The 25,751-nt window shown below is 35.9% G+C and overlaps 2 protein-coding genes and 1 long non-coding RNA gene across 3 annotated transcripts; all 3 read left to right on the top strand.

The window, feature by feature from the left end:
* Positions 1 to 1,824: 1,824 nt before the first annotated feature.
* LOC110927553 lies at positions 1,825 to 3,568 on the top strand. The gene is made up of 3 exons (XR_002585716.2): positions 1,825 to 1,963; positions 2,454 to 2,507; positions 3,255 to 3,568. It is a non-coding gene; the product is annotated as an uncharacterized LOC110927553 (long non-coding RNA).
* A 965-nt stretch (positions 3,569 to 4,533) lies between these two features.
* LOC110931256 (serine/threonine-protein kinase PBS1) lies at positions 4,534 to 8,204 on the top strand. The gene is made up of 6 exons (XM_022174657.1): positions 4,534 to 4,551; positions 5,204 to 5,387; positions 5,439 to 6,178; positions 6,469 to 7,371; positions 7,623 to 7,766; positions 8,106 to 8,204. Exons 1-6 carry the CDS (start codon positions 4,534 to 4,536, stop codon positions 8,202 to 8,204), a joined length of 2,088 nt encoding a protein of 695 aa, XP_022030349.1.
* Positions 8,205 to 9,708: 1,504 nt separating this feature from the next.
* Positions 9,709 to 10,302, top strand: LOC110931255. Its single transcript, XM_022174656.1, has one exon. It carries the CDS (start codon positions 9,709 to 9,711, stop codon positions 10,300 to 10,302), a length of 594 nt encoding a protein of 197 aa, XP_022030348.1.
* The last annotated feature ends 15,449 nt before the right edge of the window (positions 10,303 to 25,751 follow it).

Consider the following 25,751-nt stretch of genomic DNA (forward strand, 5'->3'; position numbering starts at 1 on the left):
AGTTTGAGTCAGCAGGGATACAATCCTAAATAGCCGGGTTTATGTTTTAATAGTAGTTTACATTTGAGGGGATCAAGAAATTCGAACCCCGCCATCCAATACCAGTGGGTATTGAAGGAGGTCCTACTAAACTTGACCCAGGTCTTTGCAAAATCTATACCCTGAACAAGGCAAGACTCTTACCAAACCATTCCCTTAACCCCTGACCAGGTAGCCAACATATCTCCATATAGACCGTGGAGATATGAATGGTGAAAATCTTTTATTTTGTATAGACAGTAAAATAACGCCAAGACACCACGGACAAATGATAAGGAAGATTCACCTTCAACATAAGAAACTAGTTATTAAAGTCATTAATACATAACCAAATAAAAAGTGTGAAAAGATTAAAAATAAAAAGTATTACACTAAATGCTTGTCTTCACCAAGTGATGTAAGAGACTTAGGCAAACATGGCCTTTGATTGTCAAGAACTCTTACGATCAATCTTGGATCCCGAGAGTACTACACACACTCTATGATGGATGATGGATGATGGTGGTGGATGTGGGTTGTGATGGTGGTGGAGTGTGGGTGAAGTGTGAGATAGGGGGTTTGCCAAGGGATGATTTGCAAGTGAGCCAAGCACCCCTATTTATAGCCTGCACAGAAGCCCGGACACGGCCCCGTGTCCACCCATCTTCTCTTTCTTCATTAAATGTAGTTTGTCTGCATTAGTTGACCACGCCCACGTGTCCGCTGGGCACGACCCCGTGTGCAGAAGCGTATCTGTACTATCAAGATTTGCTCAGATTCTGCGAATCTTTGCGTTGACCACGGCCCCGTGTCCACTAGACATGCCCCCCGTGTTGGGTGATAGAAGCTTCTACAACTTTGTCTTTTCTGCAGACACTTGGGCACGCCCCCGTGCTCAATGAGCACGGGGCGTGTTCAGCCTTCTGGTGTCTTGATTTTGCTTGGGAATATGCTATCGGGGAGTCGGGCATGCCACGTTTATTCCTTTTCTTGTATTTGTGTTAGATTTAGTTGCATTTTTGCTTCTTTTGTCCATTTGAGCTCATTTAATCCTGAAAATACAAAAGGAACACTTTTTCCAACATTATTACCAAAAAGGGGTTAGTTTTATGCCTCATTTGATATAATTTATATGTTGCATTTTACACACATCACCGCTAAAGACATGAATATTAATTAAAATATTTAATTAGTAGTGCTCCAATCTAGGAACACTACGCGGTCCCAATCCAGGGGTAGTGTGGTTCCCAACAACCGAGAATACATGCTTTTAGTAAATGTATGAACTCACCTTAGCTTAGCTCGACAGATTAAAGTACTCGAGCTAGAATGGTTAACCACTTCCTATTATGGTTACCAATATTATTAGGGTTTGTGTACGAATTTCCACGTACGTATTTCACGTAAGTTCTACACGTATCTAACAAGTAGCATACAAGTAAAGCTGTCATGTAGCATGTAAATCATGTGGGGTCATGCGTGGGTTCATAACAAAAGATAAAGTTCTCATTCACATAACAAATAATACAAGTTTTCTGTGCAATACAGGCGTGTGGCTTCTATATGAGTGTGCGGTGTGAACATAAGTGTGCGGTATTGTAACACCCCAAAAATGACCGTTAGACATAAAGCTAAATTTATTAAAGGTTTAACCATGTAAATGTAAATGTTTCAAATACTAGTAGGATAATGAGAAAAGCCTAAAGTAAACTCTCTTTCAAAGTGGAGGGTTTAATGTGTAAGTAGAGAATTAAAGGGTTTTTATAATAAACAAAAATGGAAAAAAATGAGAAAACACCCATTTTTGGGTACTGGGGATCGATCAAAGCAGGGAACCAAGGGTGAAACCCTTGTTCACCAAATTCAACCAAATTGGGTAGAAAATTAGAAGATAATCAACTGCATGAACTCGAATCTACACCTATCTAAGCTCGATTTTGAAAAGGTGAGTTCAATTTCTTGAAATCATGACTTGCAGGAAGTGGGTTATGACCCCAATCTCGAATTGATACAAGTAATTGTGTAGATTGGAGTTAGGTCTTTGCTATAGAACAGGAATCATGTGTATTCATGCGTGAATTCGATCATTTGAAAAGCTAATTGCATAACCCATTTGATATGAATTATTAGAGGTGTAGAATGATGGAAAAATTAGTAGTAATCATGTGTAAATTTGATATACGATGATGTAGTAGTACTTGAATCTTAAACAAAAATTATGTAGGACAAGAGAATATTATGAACTTGATTGTTGTTGATAAATATTGAAATGAACTAGTAGGAATTATGCTTTGAAAGCTTGTACTTAATGTCCCACAAATGCGAAACCCGCCAAGTGTTTGATGAAATGCTTGAAAGAATAAATATGTGTAATTTGCGAGATAATGGAATGAAATATTGGGATACTAAATAAAAGAATGAATGTGTTGTTATAGGCGTAAAGGAAGAAGGACCCAAAACTAGGAAATCGGAAGGTTCACAAGATCGAGGTACGTTAGTGTACACTTATGTTTTTTTTTTATGTTGTCATATGTATAATAATCTCTAATGTATTAAATTGTTATGTTGGAACCGTGAGCGTTGAGATATCCGATTTGTTGAAAGTAAAGTTAGATCCGTCATAAGCGGATGTTGAGAAATGATTATGATACGAAAGTTAATGCATCATACCCGGTACTTTTAGTCGAACCGGGTATGGAAAACTGTGTATGTTCGTTACATACAAATAAACCTTACTTAGAATTTTGTTATAACATCTTAATTAACTATTGTCAAAATGCTATGGTGATTAGTAAATAACTAGCAAATCCCTTGCGGATTCGGTTGATATGGATGTAATGATAAGCTATGCAAGTCGACAAGTTCTAGTTGAACAAGTCGAGTAAGAATAAGCTACTACCCGTTTTGAACGGGTGGTCATGAATGCTATGACAAATGCTTAAAGTTTAATCCGTTATGCGGATGGAAAGGAAAGATTTATGTTGAAAGCAATAAACCCAATTAAACGGGTCGAATGTGTATGCTTAACTCTCAATGAGAGTGTTTATGCCAAACCCACTTAAACGGGTCGAATGTGTATGCTTAACTCTCTATGAGAGTGTTTATGCCAAACCCAATTATTTGGGTAGTCGTATGCGTAAAAGAATGAAAGTTCTTGTATGTATGAAGTTAAAACGAAAGAATTATGATTTAACTAGTGTGATAACTAACCTTTTAAAATTTGGTTGTTAATGTAGGTAAAACTCCACTTTAGGCGAATTGGAGATATGGAGCGAGCACGTGTCCATGCCTTATTATACCAAGCGCTTTCGCTAGATATATGCACACTTTTTGGGTCCATGTCTTGTTAATTTGTTTAATCTTGTTAGAAGTCATACACTTAAAAACTTGTTGTCTTCGTTTTGGGAAGTTTAAAGTTAAATGGGTCGTAGATTGTCGTTAGTTTAATAACTTAAAAACAGGGGGCATGCTCGTTTTACGAACGGGTCATGCCCAATTTTTGTAAGGATTTCGTTATGTATTAAGTTTTTGGTATGTTGATGTCTTTAAATTATTTTTATAAGTAGTTTATTTTATTACGGAAAAGCGGACCTTACAGGTATAATCATGAGTGTGCGGTATATGGGGTGTGCGGTGTACAATGTACGGCTCATGAGAGTGCGTTATAGGGGTGTACGGTATAAGCATAATTGTATGGGGTGTGCGGTGTGCTGTGTGTGATAACAACTTGCAGCACAAGGGTGTGCGAGGTGGGTGTTTGCGGTATCAGTTTAACCCTGTTGTAAACTATGGTGTTCAACCATAGTCTACGGTGCACCCCTTTCTGTTCAAGACAGTAAACACGCTTCTTCGACATTATACTAACATAATTAAACATAACCTTTCCAGTAGATTCATCATGAAATTAACATACCAAAACATCACGATTCAAAACCCTAATCCTCATGCATTGGTCTATACGAACATATCAAGAATTACGAAGCATCATGTTAATTCTCATGAACCATAGTTTATCATATACATCAATTAACATCATGATCAATCGTTTAGTCAGATTTAGCAATACAATATCACACGAAATCATCAACACTCTCATTATCTTGCAAACTCTAGTTACTAAAGCATTATTCAGACGATCAAAGCCATATTCAACATGATTTCTAGCAAAACCCTAGATCATGGTTATTATCATACCACCAATATAAATCAACAACATAAACACAGCCAAGTATATCAAAGAAATCAAATCAAGATAATGAAAAACACACTAACCAAGAGATGTATAGCGAAGGAGTGTGTTAGAATCAATAGAGATGTGGCTTCGATTGGTAGAGGCAGTCGTCGATCACCAAGGAGAAGAAAAGGAGAGCTAGGGTTTTGTTATTTTTGAACTACAAACAAACTGTACGCATACCTACATGTATGTGCAACTTTACAAGGGGTTGGGCTTGGACGGTTTGGGCTTTGTGGTATATGTGGGCCGAGAACCAAAAGTGGGATAGTGTGCGGCTTATAATGGGGTGTGCGGTTGGAGTGTGTAAAAGCTAGTTATTACTTGACCGCACACACTTTCCAAATAAAATACGCAAAGAACATTTAACATATAACCTAAGCACACACAACCAACTTATAATATAACCACGTTTCACACAAATAATCAAATTTTAACACAAATAACATAACCACGTTTCACACGAATGCAACGTATAGTGGAACGTAAAGAGTAGTGATACGAAATTAAGGTCACGAAATTAGACGACGCTAAGCTTGAAAGTACGGGTTGGCATAGTACGCTATGTTAAATTTAGAACAAAAATTTAAACGTTTTCAAGTGCTAATTATCATGTTCATATCGATTCAACAACTTTCAACATCCTCATTATATGCCTATTCATCAAAACAAGTGGGCATAATCCTTGTCCTCACAATTGTTTGATGCTTAAGTTCAACCAAAACACAATTAACACTTAGTTCAAGCTTCTAAATCAAAAGTTCATAATTATTCAACCTAATGTCAAACATTAAAGTTCAAATTTTAGGAAGAAATTGACAAACCATGTAATAACATTGCTCAAAACAAGTAAAGATCGTACCTTTATGTGTTTTATTAAATTTGATTATGTATTCATCTTTTCTTGCATGTATATCTTGAATACTCTTTTTCTCGTAGTATGTGATGCTGCAGGTGCAAAAGCTGGAACATCTAAAGATTCCGCTCGAGGATATAAAAGCAGCCACAGAGAGTTTTGACATAAAATATCGTATTGGGTCAGGAGGATATGGTGAAGTGTACAAAGCGAAACTCAAAATAAAGTGTAAAGATGAACATCCTTATATGCCTAGCAATGTAGCTATAAAGCGCATCACAAGTAAAAAAGATGGTTAAGAAAATGAAGGGTTCCTTGTTGAACTTGATGTAGTGAGTAAATGTAAGCATCCCAACATAGTCTCGCTTCTTGGATTTTGTGTTGAAGATAGTGAAATGCTTCTTGTCTACGAGCTTGTTTCTAAGGGAAGTTTGGATGAATATTTGGCAAGCGTTGATAGGATGATTGATTTTACATGGAAAAAACGTCTACGTTTGTGCATTGATATAGCACAAGGATTGAAACACATGCACACAACCATGGAGTGCCAAAATGGGATAATACATCGAGATATAAAAAGCGCCAATATTCTGTTGGGTGAAAATTTAGAAGCCAAAATTGCTGACTTCGGGCTCTCTAGAGTTCACCATGGGAATGAAGGGGTAAGCACCATCAATACGCAAACTCTTGCTGGCACAGACTTCTACTTGGATCCAGAATATGCAAGGACAGGTAGATTAAAAAAAGCATCAGATATTTACTCCTTTGGAGTAGTTTTATTTGAGATCTTCTCAGGGAAGTTGGCCTATGATTCAAGCTACATTAAGACAAATGAGAAGGGGCTTGCAGCCATCGCACGAAGACACTTCAAAAAAGGAACACTAAAAGAAATATTAGATCCAAAAATGATGGATGATGCTCATGAATTTGGTTTTATTGGAAAAGTAAAACCTGATAATGATTCTTTGAATGTATTTTCAAGAATTGCATATGAATGTTTGGCAAAAACTCAACTCGACCGTCCAACAATTGAAGTCATCATCAAGGAACTTGAGAAATCATTAAATTTCCAAGTAAGTCGATTTCAAAAATACGGTCTTGCTAACCATATCCCATAGGCAATGGTTAAGAAGATACTTTTCTTTATTTCCTGATCGATATTAGTGCATGTGCTTATTCACTGTTTTGAGAAATTTACTTGGAAAATTAACGTTTGAAGTTGAATGTTATATTAATTGTATATGAAATTGTTTGGATTATATGTAATTTGAAAGGTATATATAGACGTACTTATTTTCACTTTCTGTCTTTATGATATTATATATTTCAAGACCCTTTCAAATCTAATGCTCATTATACACAGGAAAACCGAATAAAAACCCTCAATATTTCATTAGGACGCATAAAATTGGGCGTAGAATACTTCGGTTGCAACAGAATGCTTTACAAAGGAAAAGTTAAATACAATAATGGGCATCAAAGAGTTATTGTAAAGAGGTTTAGTCGCATTTGGTATTTAGTTGATTCCGGGTTATCATCGGATCGTGGTTTTCTTGAAGAGTTTGAAGTTCTTTTCAAATATAAACATGAGAATATCATTGGTCTTGCGGGCTATTGTAATAAAATGGATGAAAAAGTTATTCTCAATGAGAATGCCTCCAAGGGAAGTCTCGATAGATATTTGGATGATATTAGTTTTTCATGGACTAAACGACTTAAGATATGCATTGATATTGCAAACGGGTTGAAGTTCCTGCATGGAGGTGATTTAGGGCAAGATGTGGTGATACATAGAGACATAAAAAGTTCCAACATTCTACTAGATAAGGATTGTAAAGCAAAAATTTGCGGGTTTGAGCGTGCCTTAGTATATCCATCAAATCAGGGGAAGGAGATTGTGTATGCCATCGACAATATTAAAGGCTCGAGTGGCTATATGGATCCGTTGTATGAAGAAACACGTATCTTGACCAAAGAATCTGATATTTATTCATTTGGTGTGGTTTTAATCGAAATATTGTGTGGGGGTTTGGGGCTTCCGGAGGAGTTGAGATCTAGCCATTATGTTTCATACGCTTTGTTTAAAGGTCGCTCTACAGAAGAAGCACTTATGAAGATAGTGTTTAAGGGAATAAAGGAACAAATCGGGCGAAAGTCATTCACTATATTTCACAGGATCGCACTACAATGCTTACTCCATGAGAGAAAAGGACGACCAACATCTAGTGATGTGGTTGTTCACCTTCAAAAAGCTTTGGAATTCCAAGTAAGTTTTCAGTGTAACAAACCCGAAATATACATATTAAAAGGCATATATAACTAGTATTAAACAATAGTTTTTTTCATGGAATATATTCCAAGGAAGCTTACTTCTAACATATCATGAAAGTAATCACCAAATCCCTTTCATGTTCGAGTGTATTTTTATAGCTTAAAATAATTCAAACATTTGATTGAAAATAACATAGATGCGTGATGGATTGAAATATACCTTATTATTCTTTAATCAATATGCAGGAGGCTTATGAATTGCGAAGGGCCAAAATGCATAGAATCCACAAAGAAATAATCTCCATGTCCCGTGAGAATCACTCTTCAATGGCGAAAAGAGATATCTATAACATACTCTCCAAGGGAATCCTCCTTGAAGATGACAAACGGGTGCGTACTTCATATTCACATATCACTTTCTATACTCGTATGAATAGACAAAATAAAAATTATGCTCTGAATATAAATATATACATATATGTGTATGTTACATGACACTATTTCAGTCGTGTATCATCATCAAATGTTCTTATCATGATGTGACACTCTAATATGCCACAATAACTCGCCGGTAATATCTATAATATCTGTTAGGTTTTCATCTTCATGGTTTTGTAACTTATATTAAAGTAGAATGGAATGCATAATCAACATTTAAACGATGTAAGTAATCTTTTATATCTTAACCACCAAATATGGATTATTAATCACGCATATGTGTCTTTTTAGGAGATAATTCAAGTCCTAAAGGGAACTCTGGATCTGGAACAATTCATTCAGGATGAAGAGGATTATGGCATGTCATTATCACATAATCAAAGACAATAAATGCTTGTAGTAATTTACTTCAAATTTAAATTACATGATTAAAAATTAAAGCGCAATAGTGTGTAATTATCCTTCGGGATTGTGCCAGCTCCACTATTTTTGAGAATCCTTCATTAGGGGTGTTCTTTAGCTCGGTTTTCGGTTCCCTAAGTTCAAAGTTATTTAGACCACCCGTAATGGGGTTTTTTGGTGTTTTTCCAAAAAATTAAAAAAAAAAAAAACGCCTAACAACACCCGTAACCGCCCCCAGGGCGTTTTTTTTTTTTTTTTTTTTTTTTAAATTTGTGAAGCATGCTTTTTTAAACGTCTTCACTTGTTTCTTTGGCCAATAGCATTTTTTAATGTTTTTTTTATATTTTTTATTTAATTCTATTCGAGTATCTAATCATTGCAAGATTTCAAGCCCTACTACACCCTTTTTAACATAATGCCCCACAATGTTCATCGGTAACCAAACCGAATTAAAAATTGGCAAAACCCAATCAAAAACTAGATTTGAGTCTGGTTTGGTTTAGATTTCAAAGTGAGACCCAATTTTGACATAAAATAAAGAAACACCCACAAACTAAAATGTAATACGACTTCCTCAGTTTCGACTTTCAATCAAATTAGATTGGATTTGGGCTAAAGGGGAGTGGGCTAAATTGTAACCGAACTAAGTTTATATAAAACTGTAAACTATTTACCTAATTTTGTGTAAGATTGAACCAAATATCGAATATATAACTTGATCCGGTTTTAAACAACTTTAGTTTGATTTCTGGTTTAACTCGTTTGAAGTTGATTGAAATAATATGAGCGAGTTTAATGACGTTTGTTTTATCTAAGATTATATCTTTTATGAAACTTTATACTCGAATTATTTACATAGATGATTCATGTCGAATATGACCATATTACAACTTTCGTTATAAAGTATTTTTCACTATACCTTTCATCCCCACTATTTGCTCTTAGAGCATGTGTTACCGCAACGCCAACCAGCGCAGAGAAAAGACACTCATAGACCACCAAGATATAAGGAATTTAGTTTAGTAACTTATTGTAAATGATTTAAATCATATCTCCTATATTTAGGAATGATTGTAAACTGTGTGTATATATTGTATGGTATGTGATCAATGCAAATAGAGTTGACATTTAACAAATTCTCATGGTATCGGCCTAATTCCTGGGCGATATTTCCTCTCTTTTCTCCTTTCCAGTCACCGTGCCTCTTTCCTCCTCCCACCATGACTTCCAGCCAACAAACAACCATCCCTCTTCACTCTCTATTACACTTCATCCCCGTTAAATTATCCTCCACAAACTATCTGTCATGGAAAAACCAAATCCAATCCGTTCTCTCCTCTCAAGGGTTGCTCGGTCATATTGACGGGTGGCGACTCCTCCTCAAACCATCACCAATAGTGACAAAGCCTCCGTTAATCCCGACTTTACCACATGGACAGAAAAGGATCAAACAGTCCGCCTTCTCATTCAATCCTCTCTATCCGAGGAAGCTATGTCTGAAATCATCGGACTCACCTCTGCCAAAGACATTTGTCTTGCTCTCGAAGCTGCTTACAACAATTGTTCAGTGGAGCGTGTTTACACTCTTCAAGACACCCTCCGACAGATGCAAAAAGGATCCTCCACTATTACCGAATATGGTCGCAAGTTTAAATCTTTCTGTGACCAACTTGCCGCCATCGGCCACCCACCATCCGAGAATGACAAATTTCACTGGTTCCTTCGGGGCCTAGGAAATGAATTTCAAAACTTCGCCACAGTCCACCGTGCACTCTCCGGTACAAGTGTCTTTGGTGATCTCCTTGCCAAAGCCGAGAATCATGAGTTATTTGTTCAAACCATGAATGTTTCTTCCACACCACCACCAGCCTTCACGGCCCAATCCGTCAAATCTGGTAACTCATCTCGTAACTTTCAATCCTCCTATTCTACTAACCGTGGTCGCTCTCGTGGCATGGGATGTGGTCGTGTTCGACATCCACCCCACTGCCAATTATGCAGGAAGGATGGGCATTATGCAAACATGTGTCCAATTCTTTCCACCTTTGCACAACGTGCACCCACCCTTGATGCCAATCTTGCATAAGCATTCAATGCTCAGTGCCACGTGACTCAAAACCATCCGGATTGGACCACCGTACCGGAGCGACCGCCCACATGATAAGCTGGAGCATTTCAAATATGTGATAGCACAGGACATCGATGTCCTGGCTCATAAACCCACATACTCATAATCCGTAACCTGGCTTAAATTCACAATGTATCAATATGATATATCCAGGATTTCCCGACTCCACCCCCTATTAAATAGCTCGATATTTGACATTTTAAGATTTCAAGATTGAAACCCGACTCTATGCATCAGATATAACAATTTAAGAATCCAAAACCTCACGAATATCATCCAAGTCCAAATTAATGACCTTGGATATCTCACAAATTGTTTTTTGTTTTTCATTTAAAACTTCAATTTACTAAATGTGTAAAAACCTACTGGCGTATCATCAGTGAGACCGTTTATCACATTTATCTTTCCATTTCTTTAGCGTACTGTGATTATCTACTGATGTAGTATCATTTCCTCTTTTTACACAAAAACTCATTTTTGAATTTTTCATGTTTTTGGCTTTTTCAAATTTTCAAATGTTTTTGTATTTTCTGAAAATATTTACTCCCCCTAAAATTCAAAATTTAAGAAAATTTGATAACCGATGTAGATAGCTTTGTCTCGCCATCAACTTTCTGCATCTCATGCTCTGTTTTGCAAAAAATATAACATGTAACACGGAAATTACCCCCATCATTCCAACCATTCGTTCTTACTTGTTTAATTCGTACTTACTTATGGGTTCAAACATTTTCAAACAATTCCTTTCACCTACATGTCTACCTACTTCCCAATTCTACCAGATATACATGTGACGATTATCATGGTCTCACGAGTGTCATATGCTTCTTGCGCATTGGCCAGGTGCTCAATCCACATACTAGTGTCCTGCCTCCATGTAATTATCACCTTATGTCCAGCGAAATGGGTTTCATTTCGTGCATCATCAATAAGATCTTCCAAAGGCAATATCAATGTCTTTCGTTTAACATTCGCCCTCCCATGGGAGATTTTCCCAACATCGGTACCTGTATTTTTTTAAATTATGTACTTGAGGTCCAACAGTCCAATCACATGCTTTGGTGTCTGCTCTAGACCGCATCCTTAGATCATCCTTCTTAATTATCCAAGCTTACCTTACACAATATAGCGCAATTAGTTTCTTTATTGAAATGTACATATAGATGCTTAAATTCGGTTGTACCATCGGATCTTGATCGAGTCTCGGATTGTACGGGTTCCTAGTCACAAGAGCACACATGTTTGAGTTCAAGTACTTACCTCTTTTGTACTTGGTTTCACTCAAATATGGGCTCTGATACCAACTTGTAAGACACTAAACCGTTTTAAACAAAATGTACGTGGCGGAAATGCGAACCGCAAAATTTCTTTTTTTATAACTGTTCTAACATACTTGAAAACCTTTTAAAACGACTTCTTTATGTTGGTGCATATGTCTGTCGACTTCGTCTTGTATCGAGTCTTGTATTGTATTAGATAGATCAGGGCAAGAAAAACGAGAAACAGGGTGAATAGACTATTTCGCACGAAATAGAAAGGTAGCTATTTCGCACGAAATGAAGAGTTCATTTCGTACGAAATGAACCTTGAGCCATTCCGCACGAAATAGGCTGGCCTATAAATACCTGTTGTGCCATTTCATTTGTAACTTTCCGGTTTCAGTGCCGAACTGCTGCCGAAGTGTCTACTCGCTGTAAATTGTTGTTATATCAATCAAAAAGATAATTAAAATGAATATCTAGCTAAATCAACTCAATACGTTTGTTTCCGCCTCTCGTATTGAGCAAAAACTCTTCTGATCGACTTATTAAGGTCGCACGACGATCCTACAAGTGGTATCAGAGCTCAGGAGGAAGAGTTCTTACCAAATTCAGCTTAATTTCATCATTTTTCTGACTTCTACACCTTCTTTTCAAAATTTAACAAGATTTGACGGTTAAAATGGTTTGAATTTTACACATTATAAGCGAAACATTGTTTTAACAAAGCCTTGAAAGAATTGGACCTAAATTCGACCTAAAACTTGTTCAAATTGAAAAGATGACATCAGCAGCATTTCGCGCGGAATAGACCTTTCATTTCGCACGAAATCACCTTTGGTGATCTATTTCGCTTGAAAAGTGGTGTCATTTCGTACGAATTGACAAGTATTTGTTCTATTTCGCACGAAATAGCTCATTTCGTGTGAAAATTTGTACATTTCGCGCGAAATCACCATTTCGTGTCAGTCATTCCGTGCGAAATCACTCATTTCGTACCAAAGGATCTATTTCGTTTGAAAAGGTCATTTTGTGTGAAGGCTCATTCCGTTTGAAGGAGTCATTTCATGTGAAGAAGGCTATTTCGTTTGAACTTATCATTTCGTTTGAGATTTGTTTTTCAGGTTGTGATTGTGAAATTTTTGAGAACCGAAACATGGAAGACGAATTTTACAACGCATTTGCTACTTCCCCGAGTACTCCGGTTACCATTACTCAGAGTGTGAACATGGAAAATGAAACAAGAACTTTGCAAAAACCCCCGAAGCTAATGGGTATTGAAGAACACTATGGTTGGAAAGATCGATTTGAAAATTGGGTTCAAGCAAATCATTTGAGATCTTGGGAATGTATTGAGAAGAAGTATGTTAAGTCACGTACAGATGTGGGAGTTAACAAAACGATTTCTGAATTGTCAGATAAAGAACGAGACATGTACAAAGTAGAAAAGATGATGACCAGTCTGTTACAGCAAGCTGTGAAAGAGGATATCTTCGTATTACTTCAACATGATAATACTTCACATTCAATTTGGGAAGGACTTCGAGTTAAGTTTGAAGGAAGTGAGAAGATGATTAGGAGCAAGAAATCACTATTAAAAAAAGAATTTGACTTGTTTACAAGTTTACCGAGTGAAACAACAAAGATGCTGATTGAAAGATACTGTCATTTAGTGCGATCTATGTCACTGTTAGATATTAACAAAGATCGTGAAGAATGGGTTGATAAATTGGCTGATGCTCTACCTCAGAAAGAATGGGGTACATATCTGATGATCTTAAAGAACACTGGAGAATATGATAAGTTGACAATTTCTCAGTTTATTGAAAAGATTGAAGGACAAGATCTTGAACAACAAAAGATTGCGAGAATGAATAATCCTAGTGGTCAACAAGATGTCAAGATGTACTTCAAAGGTGGTGTTCAGAATGTTGAGGCAAGTCCGAAAGTTCAAACTGCTTTCAGCGTAGAAAACTCATCGGGATCAGTTAACCAAAGCCCAAACAATAGCAGTCGTTTTTTTCCATATTCAAGTGTTACTCCGAAGGTTTCAACCTCAAGCTATCAGTCTCAGGGCTCAAACAACGGAAATGGTTATGTGATACAGTGTAACATCGCGTTGCAACTTCAGAATGGTCAAAGTTTCTATGAAGAGGTTGCTAAAAGTCATATGGCTTTACTTGCCACAGTGTTAGAATCGTATGAAGGGTTGGTTGCTGGAAGAATCGAGAATCCTATGTTGACAAAAGAGGATTACGATCAGATCGATGCTGAGGAGATGGAGCTTATGGATATTAAGTGGTGTTTAGCAAGTGTGTTGAGGAGAGCTGAGAAATTTAAGATAATTACAGGAAGAGATGACTTCCGTGATGCAAATGTTTCTACTTTAGGTTTTGATAAATCTAAAGTTACTTGTTTTCGATGCAGGGAAAAAGGACATTTCAAGAGGGAATGTACCAATCGAGAAGCAAGTGGAGCTAAGAATCCATTCAGGAATAATGATTACTATCGAAAAGCAATATATCAACAAGTTGCTCAACAACCATCGTCACCAAATGTTATTGAAGACGGAAAGAAGAAGGCGATCGAAGAGTCAAATAAGAAAGCGTATTATGGTTTAATAGATCAAGATGATTAGAAAGTGGCAGAAGGTTTTAGTTGGGACAAATATGTTCCACCTAATTCAAAGTTAGGAGCATTCATTACACAGATAGTTCAAGAACCAGATTTAATGAAGGAATGGATGGGCATGTTTGCTAATGTTGAGAAAAGACAAGATGAAGAGTCTGTCTTTTCAGAAGAAAATAAAGAAAAGACAACTGTCTTTGATCAAACATTATCTGATAGCAGTGATGATGAAGAAGAAATGCATATAAAAATTGGAAAATCTCAATTATATCCTGAAAGTTTTAAATTTTATTTTGCAGATAGACTGGAGAAGTTAAAAGAGAAGCGAACAGCAAAGAATCAGAAAGAAGTAAAATGTGAGAATGTTGATCAGGAAGAGAAGATTGATTAGAATGAAGGAGTTAAAATTGTTGAAGAAACGGTTGAAGCTGAGAAGGTGGTTGAAGTGGAGAAAGTAGTTGAAGTTGAAAAGATTATTGAAGTTGAAAAAGTTGTTGAGGTCATCAAACCGTTTCTAAAGTGTTTGGAATCTTGCAAGCAGTGTGAAGAGAAAGATGAGAAGCTGAGTGAGCTTGACAAGATGAAAGAAAAATTACTGTTCGATGTCAATTATGTGAAAGAATCATATGATGTGTTGAACAGAACGGTGAATGGTTTGCAAAATACAAATTCTGAAAGAGAAGATGTCTTAAACATGATGAATGCAGTTATGATGTCTAAGCAGAAGGCTATCAATCACTACATTGAAGAGTGTGCAAAGTTGAAACAAGAGTTGTAAACTGAAAAAAAAGAGAATGGAAGAATTAGACATTTACTGCAAAGTTATTCTAGTTCTGATTATTTGATTGATCGAATTTATCCAACTGTTGCAGGTTTTGAAGCATTTCAGGATGAAAAGAAGATCGAAGAAAAGGATACTGGTAAGAAACAAAGTGTCAGTTATAACAAGTGTCCGCCTCCGATATGGGAAGGTTATTCTCCTAGAAAACCAAATGAGGAGCAAGTCAAAATGGCAGTCAATATAAAGTTACAGTCCGAAACAACTGATGATTTACCAGAAAATATTGACGTCACGTTCGCATCGTCTGACACTGATCTTGAGTCTGAATTAATAAAAAAGGTGGTTGATCAGGTGTTGCATAAAGATGAGGAGTTAGAGTCAAAGTCCGAATCCGAGAATTCGAGTTCATCAGTTGACAGTCCAAAATCATCGGTCAAAAGGGTTTACAATAAAGAATTTCTATTATCAAAATCTAATTTGAATGATGAAATATTTGAAGTTGCATATACTTTGAATGATTCAGACAAATTATATTCTGATAAAGAATTTCCAATAAGAAGTGTTAAAATCGAAAAGATCAAAAAGGTTTTCAAACTAACAGAAATTGTTATTTCTGAAATAAAAGATGTAAATCTTACTGAAAAACCTAAAAAATTCACTTCAAGAGTTCAACAAAGATTGAACAAGAAAAAAGGTTACAGTTCTGGTTCTGGTTTTCAAAAGAAACCAAACCATAACAGTAATTTCAAAAAGAAAGGACTTGGTTTTATTCCACCAGAAAATCATAAAACTGAGAAAATTTCTAAAACAAATACAGTGTTTGTTTCATGGCCAAGTTCTGAGAAAGAAGCAAAGAGTTCATTCTGGAAACAGTCGAACAAAGAATTCTTTACAGAAAAGCAGAAGTTCGAGAAGAATGGAGCAAATCAAAGAAAAGAAATAAGAACCTGTTACCGGTGTCAAGAAGTTGGTCACATTGCCTGGAATTGCCCAAAGGCCACCAACATAAAACAGGAAGTTGTTTCTAAACTGAAAGAAAAAGTTACTGACAAAGCTGAACCACGAACTGAAAAATTTAAAGTATTTAAAAATTCAACATATGAAGTTGGTGAATGTTCAAAGAGATTTTACAAAAGAAGGGTAAATCTTGACAACCAAAAGTGGGTTGTTAAGAAATCAGATGTAAAATCTGGCAATGAATCTGATTTCACAAAGTCAGAAGAGCCACAAGTTGATTTAAAAGATGAAAAATCAGTTCCGCCAATGGATGATGAGAACTTTCCACCATTGCGGGCTGAAAATTTTAAACAAAAAGTTGGTAAGGTGGAGATCTCGAATCAATTCTATTCTGAAAAGATAGAATTTGATGTCGAGAAAGCATTCAATGGGAATGTTAAAAGGATTTTTGGAAAAATGGTCGAGGGAAAGGCAAAAGGGGTAAAAGATTTTTATGAAGATAAAAGAAACATTCAAACCCCATGTGAAGTTGAGAAGGAAACGTCCAAGTTTGGTCAGGCTTGGATGTCTGTTTTTCATGTGTAAAATTCTGACTTGCCGGAGCTCCCAAGTTGGTAATCGTGGAGCCAGAATCGGCATATTTCTTGAGAAATTCACATCTGTGATATTTCGACCTACAAGTGGTAAAATTCAAATTGTCATATTTTGATTTACATGTGGTATAGTTGGTAAGTGTACCTACAAGTGGTTGAAAAAGAGGTTTTCACCTACTAGTGGAAAATCAAGGTCATTAAGTTGAACTTGATTTCACTTTCATAAAAAGATTGAAAAACAATGTGATGAAATTCTCCCCTAATCTACAAGTAATTTGTGAAAATCAACAAAACTAATTTTTCGGAAAAACCATTTTGATTAAAACAAACTTAAGTGTTTTGAAATCATAATGGGAAATTTTATGCCAAGTGGATGGCGAATTGAAGCAATTCACAACAGTTGTCACTTTAATTGTTCAGTTTGTCAATTTTCTTTAAATGTGTTTGAATTTTAGGGAGAGTAAGAAATTTCAGAAGATCCACAGAAAATCCCAAAACATTAGAAAATTTGAAAATCGACAAAAACATGAGAAAATGAAAAAGAGTTTTGTTGTGAAAAAGAGGAAATGATAGTACATCAGTAGACTATCACAACATGCTAACGATTTGGAAAGTCAAATGTGATAAATGATCTCACTGTGGATATGCCAGTAGGTTTTTATACATTTAGTAAATTGTTTTCGAGATATAAACCTAAATTCAAATGCTTACTTATTTCATGGGGAACATCTCTCGGATATATAGGTAACCCCTGAAATCTTGTTTGAAGGGCTTTCTATTTCTGACATACTAGGTCTTTGTGCGTGATGATATCTAGGGTATTATACCAGGACTTCTGATTTTGAGGGAGCAATAGCCTAGTCCTCGTATAATACTTTGCATAAGCTTTAATCTTTAAAGCCAGCCCTCAGTACAAAAATGATGAAACATTGAAAAATGCTAATCATGTGTTGTTGAAGAAAAGATCCCCAAACGGGACACACCTAAAGACGAGCCATCATCTCTTTGTTTGAACGGTAGTTCTAACCTGAGCTCTCATGGTCTCGCATTATCCGTTTACAGATATCATTAATGTACATTCACCTGTAAGACTAAATATAGAAGTCTGGATACATGAGTATATTCTGAGGTGGTACACGCGAATAAGTTTAAGTGCTTTAAAACACTAAATCGTATCTCGGAACAGTTGAACTTTGTGTGAAAATTTAAGTGGATCAGTATACTGACAATCTAAGTGAATTGTTTAGAACTTAAAATGTTTAAAGCTTAATGGTGTTAGTGATTTGTCTCATAAACTAATATGATCCTCTTACACAAGCTCGCAAAAATATTTATAGACAATATAAATCTAGAATGTAAATATTTCTTTATTGCTTTATGTTAAAATCAAAAGTCCAAAAATACTTTCAGTGTGTTTTAGTATAAATTTTGAAAAGTCAAAAAGATTTTATTTCATTTTAGTTTCGGCAACTGATGTTGAAAAGCGGATTTTCAAAATTCCAAGTGCTAAACATGATGATCAAAAGGTTTGGGAGAGTTTGTTTGGAATGAAAAATGATTTTGTAAAGAAGAATGTTATTCTTACAAATGGTTCATCAGAGATTAATATTGTAAAATCATTTCTTCGTTGATTGATACCTGCATGTGATATATAAATTTGTCAAATTATAAATTTGTGAAGTTTATTTTGAGGTAGAGGATGTGCAGATTAGCCAAGTTCTTGATCCTGAGCAGAATGTGAGCCAGGTTACGATCTTGATATTGTTGATGCTGATGAATTTAAGAAATCAAGAGATCTGATCAAGAGAATTAGGAAGTTTGAGAGTCAGATTGAGATTCAAAGTTTGTGAAGATGATAGATCAACATCCATAGGGGATGTTATATGTTGATGTTGATATAAAGAGAAGAGAAACATTGAGGATGATTTACTTTGTCAGATACTTCTGAGAGAACGAGAAGACTGATAAAGACTGTAGATTGAAGACTCGACACTGAAGACTTCGTCAACATCCAAGGGGAAGTCTGTTGGTGCATATGTCTGTCGACTTCGTCTTGTATCGAGTCTTGTATTGTATTAGATAGATCAGGGCACGAAAAACGAGAAACAAGGTGAATAGACTATTTCGCACGAAATAGAAAGGTAGCTATTTCGCACGAAATGAAGAGTTCATTTCGTACGAAATGAACCTTGAGCCATTCCGCACGAAATGCTATTTCGTGTGAGTAGTTTCGTACGAAATAGGCTGGCCTATAAATACCTGTTGTGCCATTTCATTTGTAACTTTCTGGTTTCAGTGCCGAACGGCTGCCGAAGTGTCTACTCGCTGTAAATCGCTGTTATATCAATTAAAAAGACAATTAAAATGAATATCTAGCTGAATCAACTCAATACGTTTGTTTCCGCCTCTCGTATTGAGCAAAAACTCTTCTGATCGACTTATTAAGGTCGCACGACGATCCTACACTTTAAAATAAGTACATCATTCATCCTTAGTTAATCCATGATCTTCAACTCGATCCGCAATCAATAACCACATACTAATCTATCTATGTATACCTACGATCACCATATATAACTAACACATTAGTAAATGGAGACATCATACACAATTTAATGAATATATACGCAATCAATAACCACATACTAATCTATCTATGTATACTACTCCATTATGATGTTATTATGATTTCATTCTTTACACCGGGCCTCCAATCTATGAGAGCCCAACACTTACATACCTGCACTTTCATTTCATTCTCATAAGCAACTCAGTTAGTATCATCAATACTCATATATATTAATACCATACATACCTTCATACGAGTCTCACTCATTCGGCAACATTTGGTTTATTAATACACATACATCTTATCTAACCAAAATCCTTAAAGATAATAATCCTACTTCATACGTGCATATCTTATCTCTTACATACAACTTAGATGCTTACATACTCATTCTAACAATCTTAACCACAAACATCCATACATATATATAAGTCTATACATATATGTAAGTCCGGTACACGCTAGTCTACGTACGTACTCATTTCTATTCATGTTTACCCATGATTTCCATTTACTAACACGCAGTTAAAATCCATACATACAAGGCTTACATACATATTTTATTCCCACGTGTACTTGCACACACATTCCCTTGTTACCTGCACCGCATAAACACTCTTTAATGAGTTTGGTATGCATTTCAGAAGCTTTAAAATGAGTTTTATACTCACCCGTACCTCACAAAACTATTCTGTAAGGTTCGGGTACATTATGGAAGTTTAATGGGGCTTAGGAATGTGATTACGGGGCCCAGAGTCAAAGAACACGAAGAAAACAAGGTTATCGCGTCGACAGGGCATCGGTAGCAACTTAAGGTGTCGACACGAAGAAAACAAGGTTATCCCTGCAGGTCAGCACTCGATTTTTTCCGTTTTTTCGCCGTTTCGATCCCCGTTCGCGTATCCCAAACGTCCAAAACGTAAAATAACTTTTATCAAAATTATTCTAATAGTTAAACCCAAGTCCCCGTAACCCAAAACCTATTCTTTTATCTAACTTTCTAGATTAGACTCGTTTAATTCTACCATGTACTTTCCGAACTAGTTAAGTAATTTTGACCTACTACAACAAAACTTACCTTAGTACTTCCATTAGTTATACCTTCTTACATAATTCCCAACATTCATTCATACAATAATTCACTTTAAATACTAAGAAGTGAGTCCGGAATCACTTACCTTAAGCGTCCGTATTTTCGTTCGCTTCTATATATCCTCTTGACCCGTTAGCCTTCCATGCTTGATTCCATGTCAATCAGGGTTCCTATCCTTTCAAGCCATTATGTCCATATCATAGTTAGTATGCATGTTCACTCATATCACATTCATTTTGTAGGATCGTTTGCACGACCAAAACGAGTCGTTCAGAAGATTTCTAATCAATACGAGAGGCGGAAACAAAGGTATCGACTTTGAATCAGCTAGATTTACACTGAGAATCACTTTAATTGTCTTGTATATTGAAATAACAACGTTTTACGGGCAGTAGACACTTTGGCAGCACCTCGGCACCGGAATCAGAACTGTTACAAACGAAATGGCAGCTCAGGTATTTATAGTGGTGGCATTACGCATGAAATGGACAAGATCCATTTCGTGAGAAATGGACAATGTCCATTTCGTGCGAAATGGCTCTTGCCATTTCGTGCAGAATGGTCCATCATCACTAGAACCTTATTATCTAGCCTACCGAACTCCATTATATCCAATCTAGACACAAGACTCGATACAAGACGAAGTCGACAGACATATGCACCAACAGACTCCCCCTTGGATGTTGACGAAGTCTTCAGTGTCGAGTCTTCAGTTTGACACGTCTTCAGTCTTTATCAGTCTACATGCTCTTTCCAAAGTATCTGACAGTGTAAGCATCCTTCAATCTCTTTCTCTTTTCCAGAATCTCAACCTGGCTCTTAAACATTTAAACTCCCCTTTGAATGTTGATCTAACAATTCTTCAGTTTCTTCTTTCTCTTGCACTTTCCTAGAATCTTAATCCTGGGTCTATCCTTTTTCATCAGCTTCTATTTTCAACAATCTTTCTGGATCAGAAACTGGCTCTTGCATTTACAGACTCCCCTTTGCTAGCAGACTCCCCCTTAAGTTGTTCCGGGATCGCAATCTGAATTTGCTTTTCCACGGGTTCAGGTTGTCTCCTGGCTCTCCGTAGCAACATAATAAGGAACCTGGCTCAAATCTGCACATCTTTAGGAGTCGAAGCCTGGCTAACCAACACAGACTCTTCCTCAAAATAAATTTCACAAATTTAAGAATTTGATAAATTTATATATCACTTGCAGGTATTGATCAAAATGATTTAACATTTATATCTTTGATGACCACATGAAAAATATAATTTTTCATTTCAAATCTAACTCTCCCAAACCTTTTCTTCATCATCTTCAGCAATTGGAATTTTCAAAATCAGCTTTTCAACATCAGTTATTGAAAATAAAATGAAATAAAATCTTTTTGAATTTTCAAAATTTATGCTAAAACACACTGAAAAACTTTTTGGAATTTCTTTTTAATGAAACGCAGTAAAGAAATATTTACAGAGAATATTTTTGTGAGTTTGTGTAAGAGGATCATATCAGTTTATGAGACAAATAACTAACACCGTTAAGCTTTAAACATTTTAAGTTCTAAACGATTCACGTAGATTGTCAGTATACTGATCCACTTAAATTTTCAAACAAAGTTCAACTGTTTCGAGATACGAGATTAATGTTTTAATGGACTTAAACTTATTCGTGTGTCCCACCTCAGAATATACTCCCGTATCCAGAGTTCTATATTCAGTCTTACAGGTGAATGTACACTAATGACATCTGTAAACGGGTAATGCGGGACCATGAGAGCTCAGGTTAGAACTTCCGTTCAGACAAAGAGATGATGGCTCGTCTTTAGGTGTGTCCCGTTTGGGGATCTTTTCTTCAACAGCACATGATTAGCATTTTGCAATGTTTCATCATTTTTTATGCTGAGGGTAAGCTTTAAGATTAAAGCAGTGCATAGTATTATACGAGGACTAGGCTATTGCTTCCGCAAAATCAGAAGTCCATGTATAATACCCCAGATATCATCATCCACAAAGATCTAGTATTCAGAAATAGAAAATCTTTCAAACAAGATTTCGGGGGTTACCCATATATCCGAGAGATGTTCCCCACGAAATAAGCAATTTTGATATTTAGGTTTATATCTCGAAAACAATCTACTGAATGTGTAAAAACCTACTGGCACATCGTCAGTGAGATCATTTATCACATTTGACTTTCCAATTCTTTAGCGTGCTGCGATAGTCCACTGATGTACTATCATTTCCTCTTTTTACAACAAAACTCGTTTTTGATTTTTTTCATGTTTTGGCTTTTTCAAATTTTCTAATGTTTTTGGATTTTTCTGAAATTTCTTACTCCCCCTAAAATTCAAAACCATATAAAGAAAATTTGACAAACCGATGCGAATTGCTTCAATTCTCCATTCACTTGGCGTAAACAATCAAAACTCCCCCTTACAACAAACTATTTTCCCATTATGATTTCAAAACACTTCAGTTTGTTTTAATCAAAATGGTTTTTCCGGAAAATTATTTTTGTTGAAATTCAAAAACCTCTTGTAGGTTAGGGGAGAAACTCATCATTTTGTTTTCTCAATCACTTGTATGAAGGTTAAATCAAATTCAACTTAATGACCTTGATTAACCAGTTGTAGGTGAAAACCTCTTTTTCCACCACTTGTAGGAACACTTATCAATCATACCACATGTAAGTTGAAATATGACAATTTTCAATTTTACCACTTGTAGGTCGAAATTTCACAGATGTGAATTTCTCAAGAAAGATGCCGATTCATGCTCCACGATTACCAACTTGGGAGCTCCGGCAAGTCAGGATTTGAAGTAGAAAAAGCTGTCACCCAAGCCTGACCAGCCTTGGGTGATTGTTCATCATCGTTAACCCACCATCTTTTTGATTTATAAAACTCTTTTGCTCCTTTCACCTTCCTGTTAACCATCTTTCCAAAAATATGTTTCACTTTTCCATTGAAAACTTTTTCAGCATCAAATTCTTTCTCACTAGCAAAGAATTGATATGAAATTTCAAACTTTCCAACTTTTAACTTCAAGTTTTCTTTTGACAATGGTGGAAAGTTCTCATCGTTCAATTCTGGAACGAAATTCTCATCACTTGACACAACAAATGACTCCTCTGACTTTGACGAGTCAGATTCATAGTCAGAACTAGTTTCAGATTTAACAACCCATTTTTGTTTATTTAAGTCGACTTTTCTTTTGTAAAAATGTTTCGAACTTTCACCAACCTCGAAAGTCGAATTTTTAAACCCTCTGAATTTTTCTGTTGGTTGTTCGGTTTTATCAACCCATTTCTTTTTCAAATCTGAGTTAGAAGTAACTCCCTGTTTTGTATATGTGGACTTGGGACAATTCCAAGCAATGTGTCCAACATCTTGGAATTTGAAACAGGTTCTTCGTTCAACTCTCTTCTCAGATTCCTTCACCATATTCTTTTTCCTTTCAGCAAGAAACTCTTTGTTTGACTGTCTCCAGAATGGTTTTTTTTTCTTCTTCTTCTGAACTTGTTCCTGAAACAAATTTAGTTTTTGTTTTATAAGTTTTCTCATTTTTATGATTTTCTGGGGGAATGAAACCTAAACCCTTCTTTTTGAAATTACTGTTATGGTTTTGTTTCTTTTGAAAACCAGAACCGGAACTGTAACTTTTTTTCTTGTTCAATCTCTGTTGAACTCTTGAAGGGTATCTTTTAGGTTTTTCACTAAGATTTATATCTTTTATTTCAGAAATATTATTTTTTGTTAATTTGAAAACCTGTTTGATCTGTTCAGTTTTAACACTTCTTATTGGAAATTCCTCATCAGAAAATAATTTGTGAGAATCTTTCAAAGTATATGCTACTTTGAATGTTTCATCATTCAAATTATTTTTCAACATCAGAAATTCTTTATTGTAAACCCGTTTGAACGGTGAACTCGGACTCTTGTCTGATGAACTCGAACTTTCAGATTTAGACTCCGACTTTGACTCTTCATCCATATCCAACACCTGATCGACCACTTTCTTTAATAACTCAGACTCATGACCAGTGTCAGGCGCTGTGAATGTGACGTCAATGTTGTCTGGTAACTCATCAATGGTTTCAGACTTTAACTTTATGTTGACTGCCTTTTTTAATTGTTCCTCATTTGGCTTTCTGGGAGAATAACTTTCCCAGATCGGAGGTGGACACTTGTTATACTTGACACCTTGTTTCTTAACAGTATCCGTATCTTCCGTCTTTTTATCTTGAAAAGCTTCAAGACGTGCAACAGCAGGATAAACCCTATCAATAAAATAATCAGAAGCTGTATAACTCATTAGCAATCGTTTGATTCTTTCATTCTCAATCCTTTCAGTCTCCAACTCCTGCTTCAGCTTTGCACAATCTTCAATATACTCATTGATGACCTTCTGCTTAGTCATTAATGTTGAACTCATCATTGTTTCAGCAGCTCCCATTTCTAGGTTTGTCTTGTTCAAACTATCAACTGTTCTGTTCAGCACATCATATGATTCTTTTACATACTTAACATCAAACACAGTTTTTCTTTCAACTCGTCTAGTTCACGATACTTCTTGTCTTTCTCTTCACAATGTTTGCATGACTCCAAACATTTTAGACAAGGTTTTGTGACCTCGGCAATCTTTTCAACTACGACAGTCTTTTCTACTTCAACGATTTTTTCAACTTCGACTATTTTCTCCACCACCTTCTCAATCACCTTTGCAATCATTGGTTCTTCATCAATTTCTACTTTTATCTCACACTCTTCATCTTCAACCTTCTCTGTCGAATTTTCTTCAGCTGTTTCTTTCTCGGCTTCCATTTGTGCCTTTTCTTCAGCAATTCTTCTTGCTTCAATTTCTTCTAATTCTCTCTTCAGTCGAGCAGCCCTTTCTCTTTCAACATCTCGATTTTATCTGCAAGAAACAAACTAAAACTGAATGATTCTAAATTTTGTCTAGCTGTATTAATATACTCTTCCTCATCATCGGTATCTTCATCACTTTCTGATGATCTGAAAATCTTAGTTCTTTTTGGCTTAGATTTGACTCCTTCTTCTTCCAAGATTTGAGCAACAAATGTTGAATCAGCCGGAATGTATTTGTCCCAGCTAAATCCCTTTGCCAATCTTTCATCATCTTGATTTACTAGATAAGATTTCTTCTTTCCATCTTCAATAGCACGAGATGATGACGATTGTTGAGCAATTTGATGATAAATTGCTTTTCTATGATAATCATTGTTTCCAAACGGATCTTGTCTTCCGGTTGCTTCTTTGTTTGTACACTCTCGTTTAAAATGCCCCTTTTCTCTACAACGAAAACAAGTAACCTTTGATTTATCAAACCCTAACGGAGATGTAGCAGCATCACAAAGATCATCTCTACCCGTGATTTGTTTGAATTTTTCTGCTCACTTGAGGTCCATCAACTCAAGTTCCCCAGGATCAATCTGGTCATAATCCTCCTTAGTGAGCATCGGATTTCCAATTCTTCCAAAAACTAAGCTTTCATAAGATTCTAACATAGTAACAAGTG

The sequence above is a fragment of the Helianthus annuus genome, chromosome 3 (genome assembly GCF_002127325.2).
Source record: "Helianthus annuus cultivar XRQ/B chromosome 3, HanXRQr2.0-SUNRISE, whole genome shotgun sequence".
Classification (NCBI taxonomy): Eukaryota; Viridiplantae; Streptophyta; class Magnoliopsida; order Asterales; family Asteraceae; genus Helianthus; species Helianthus annuus.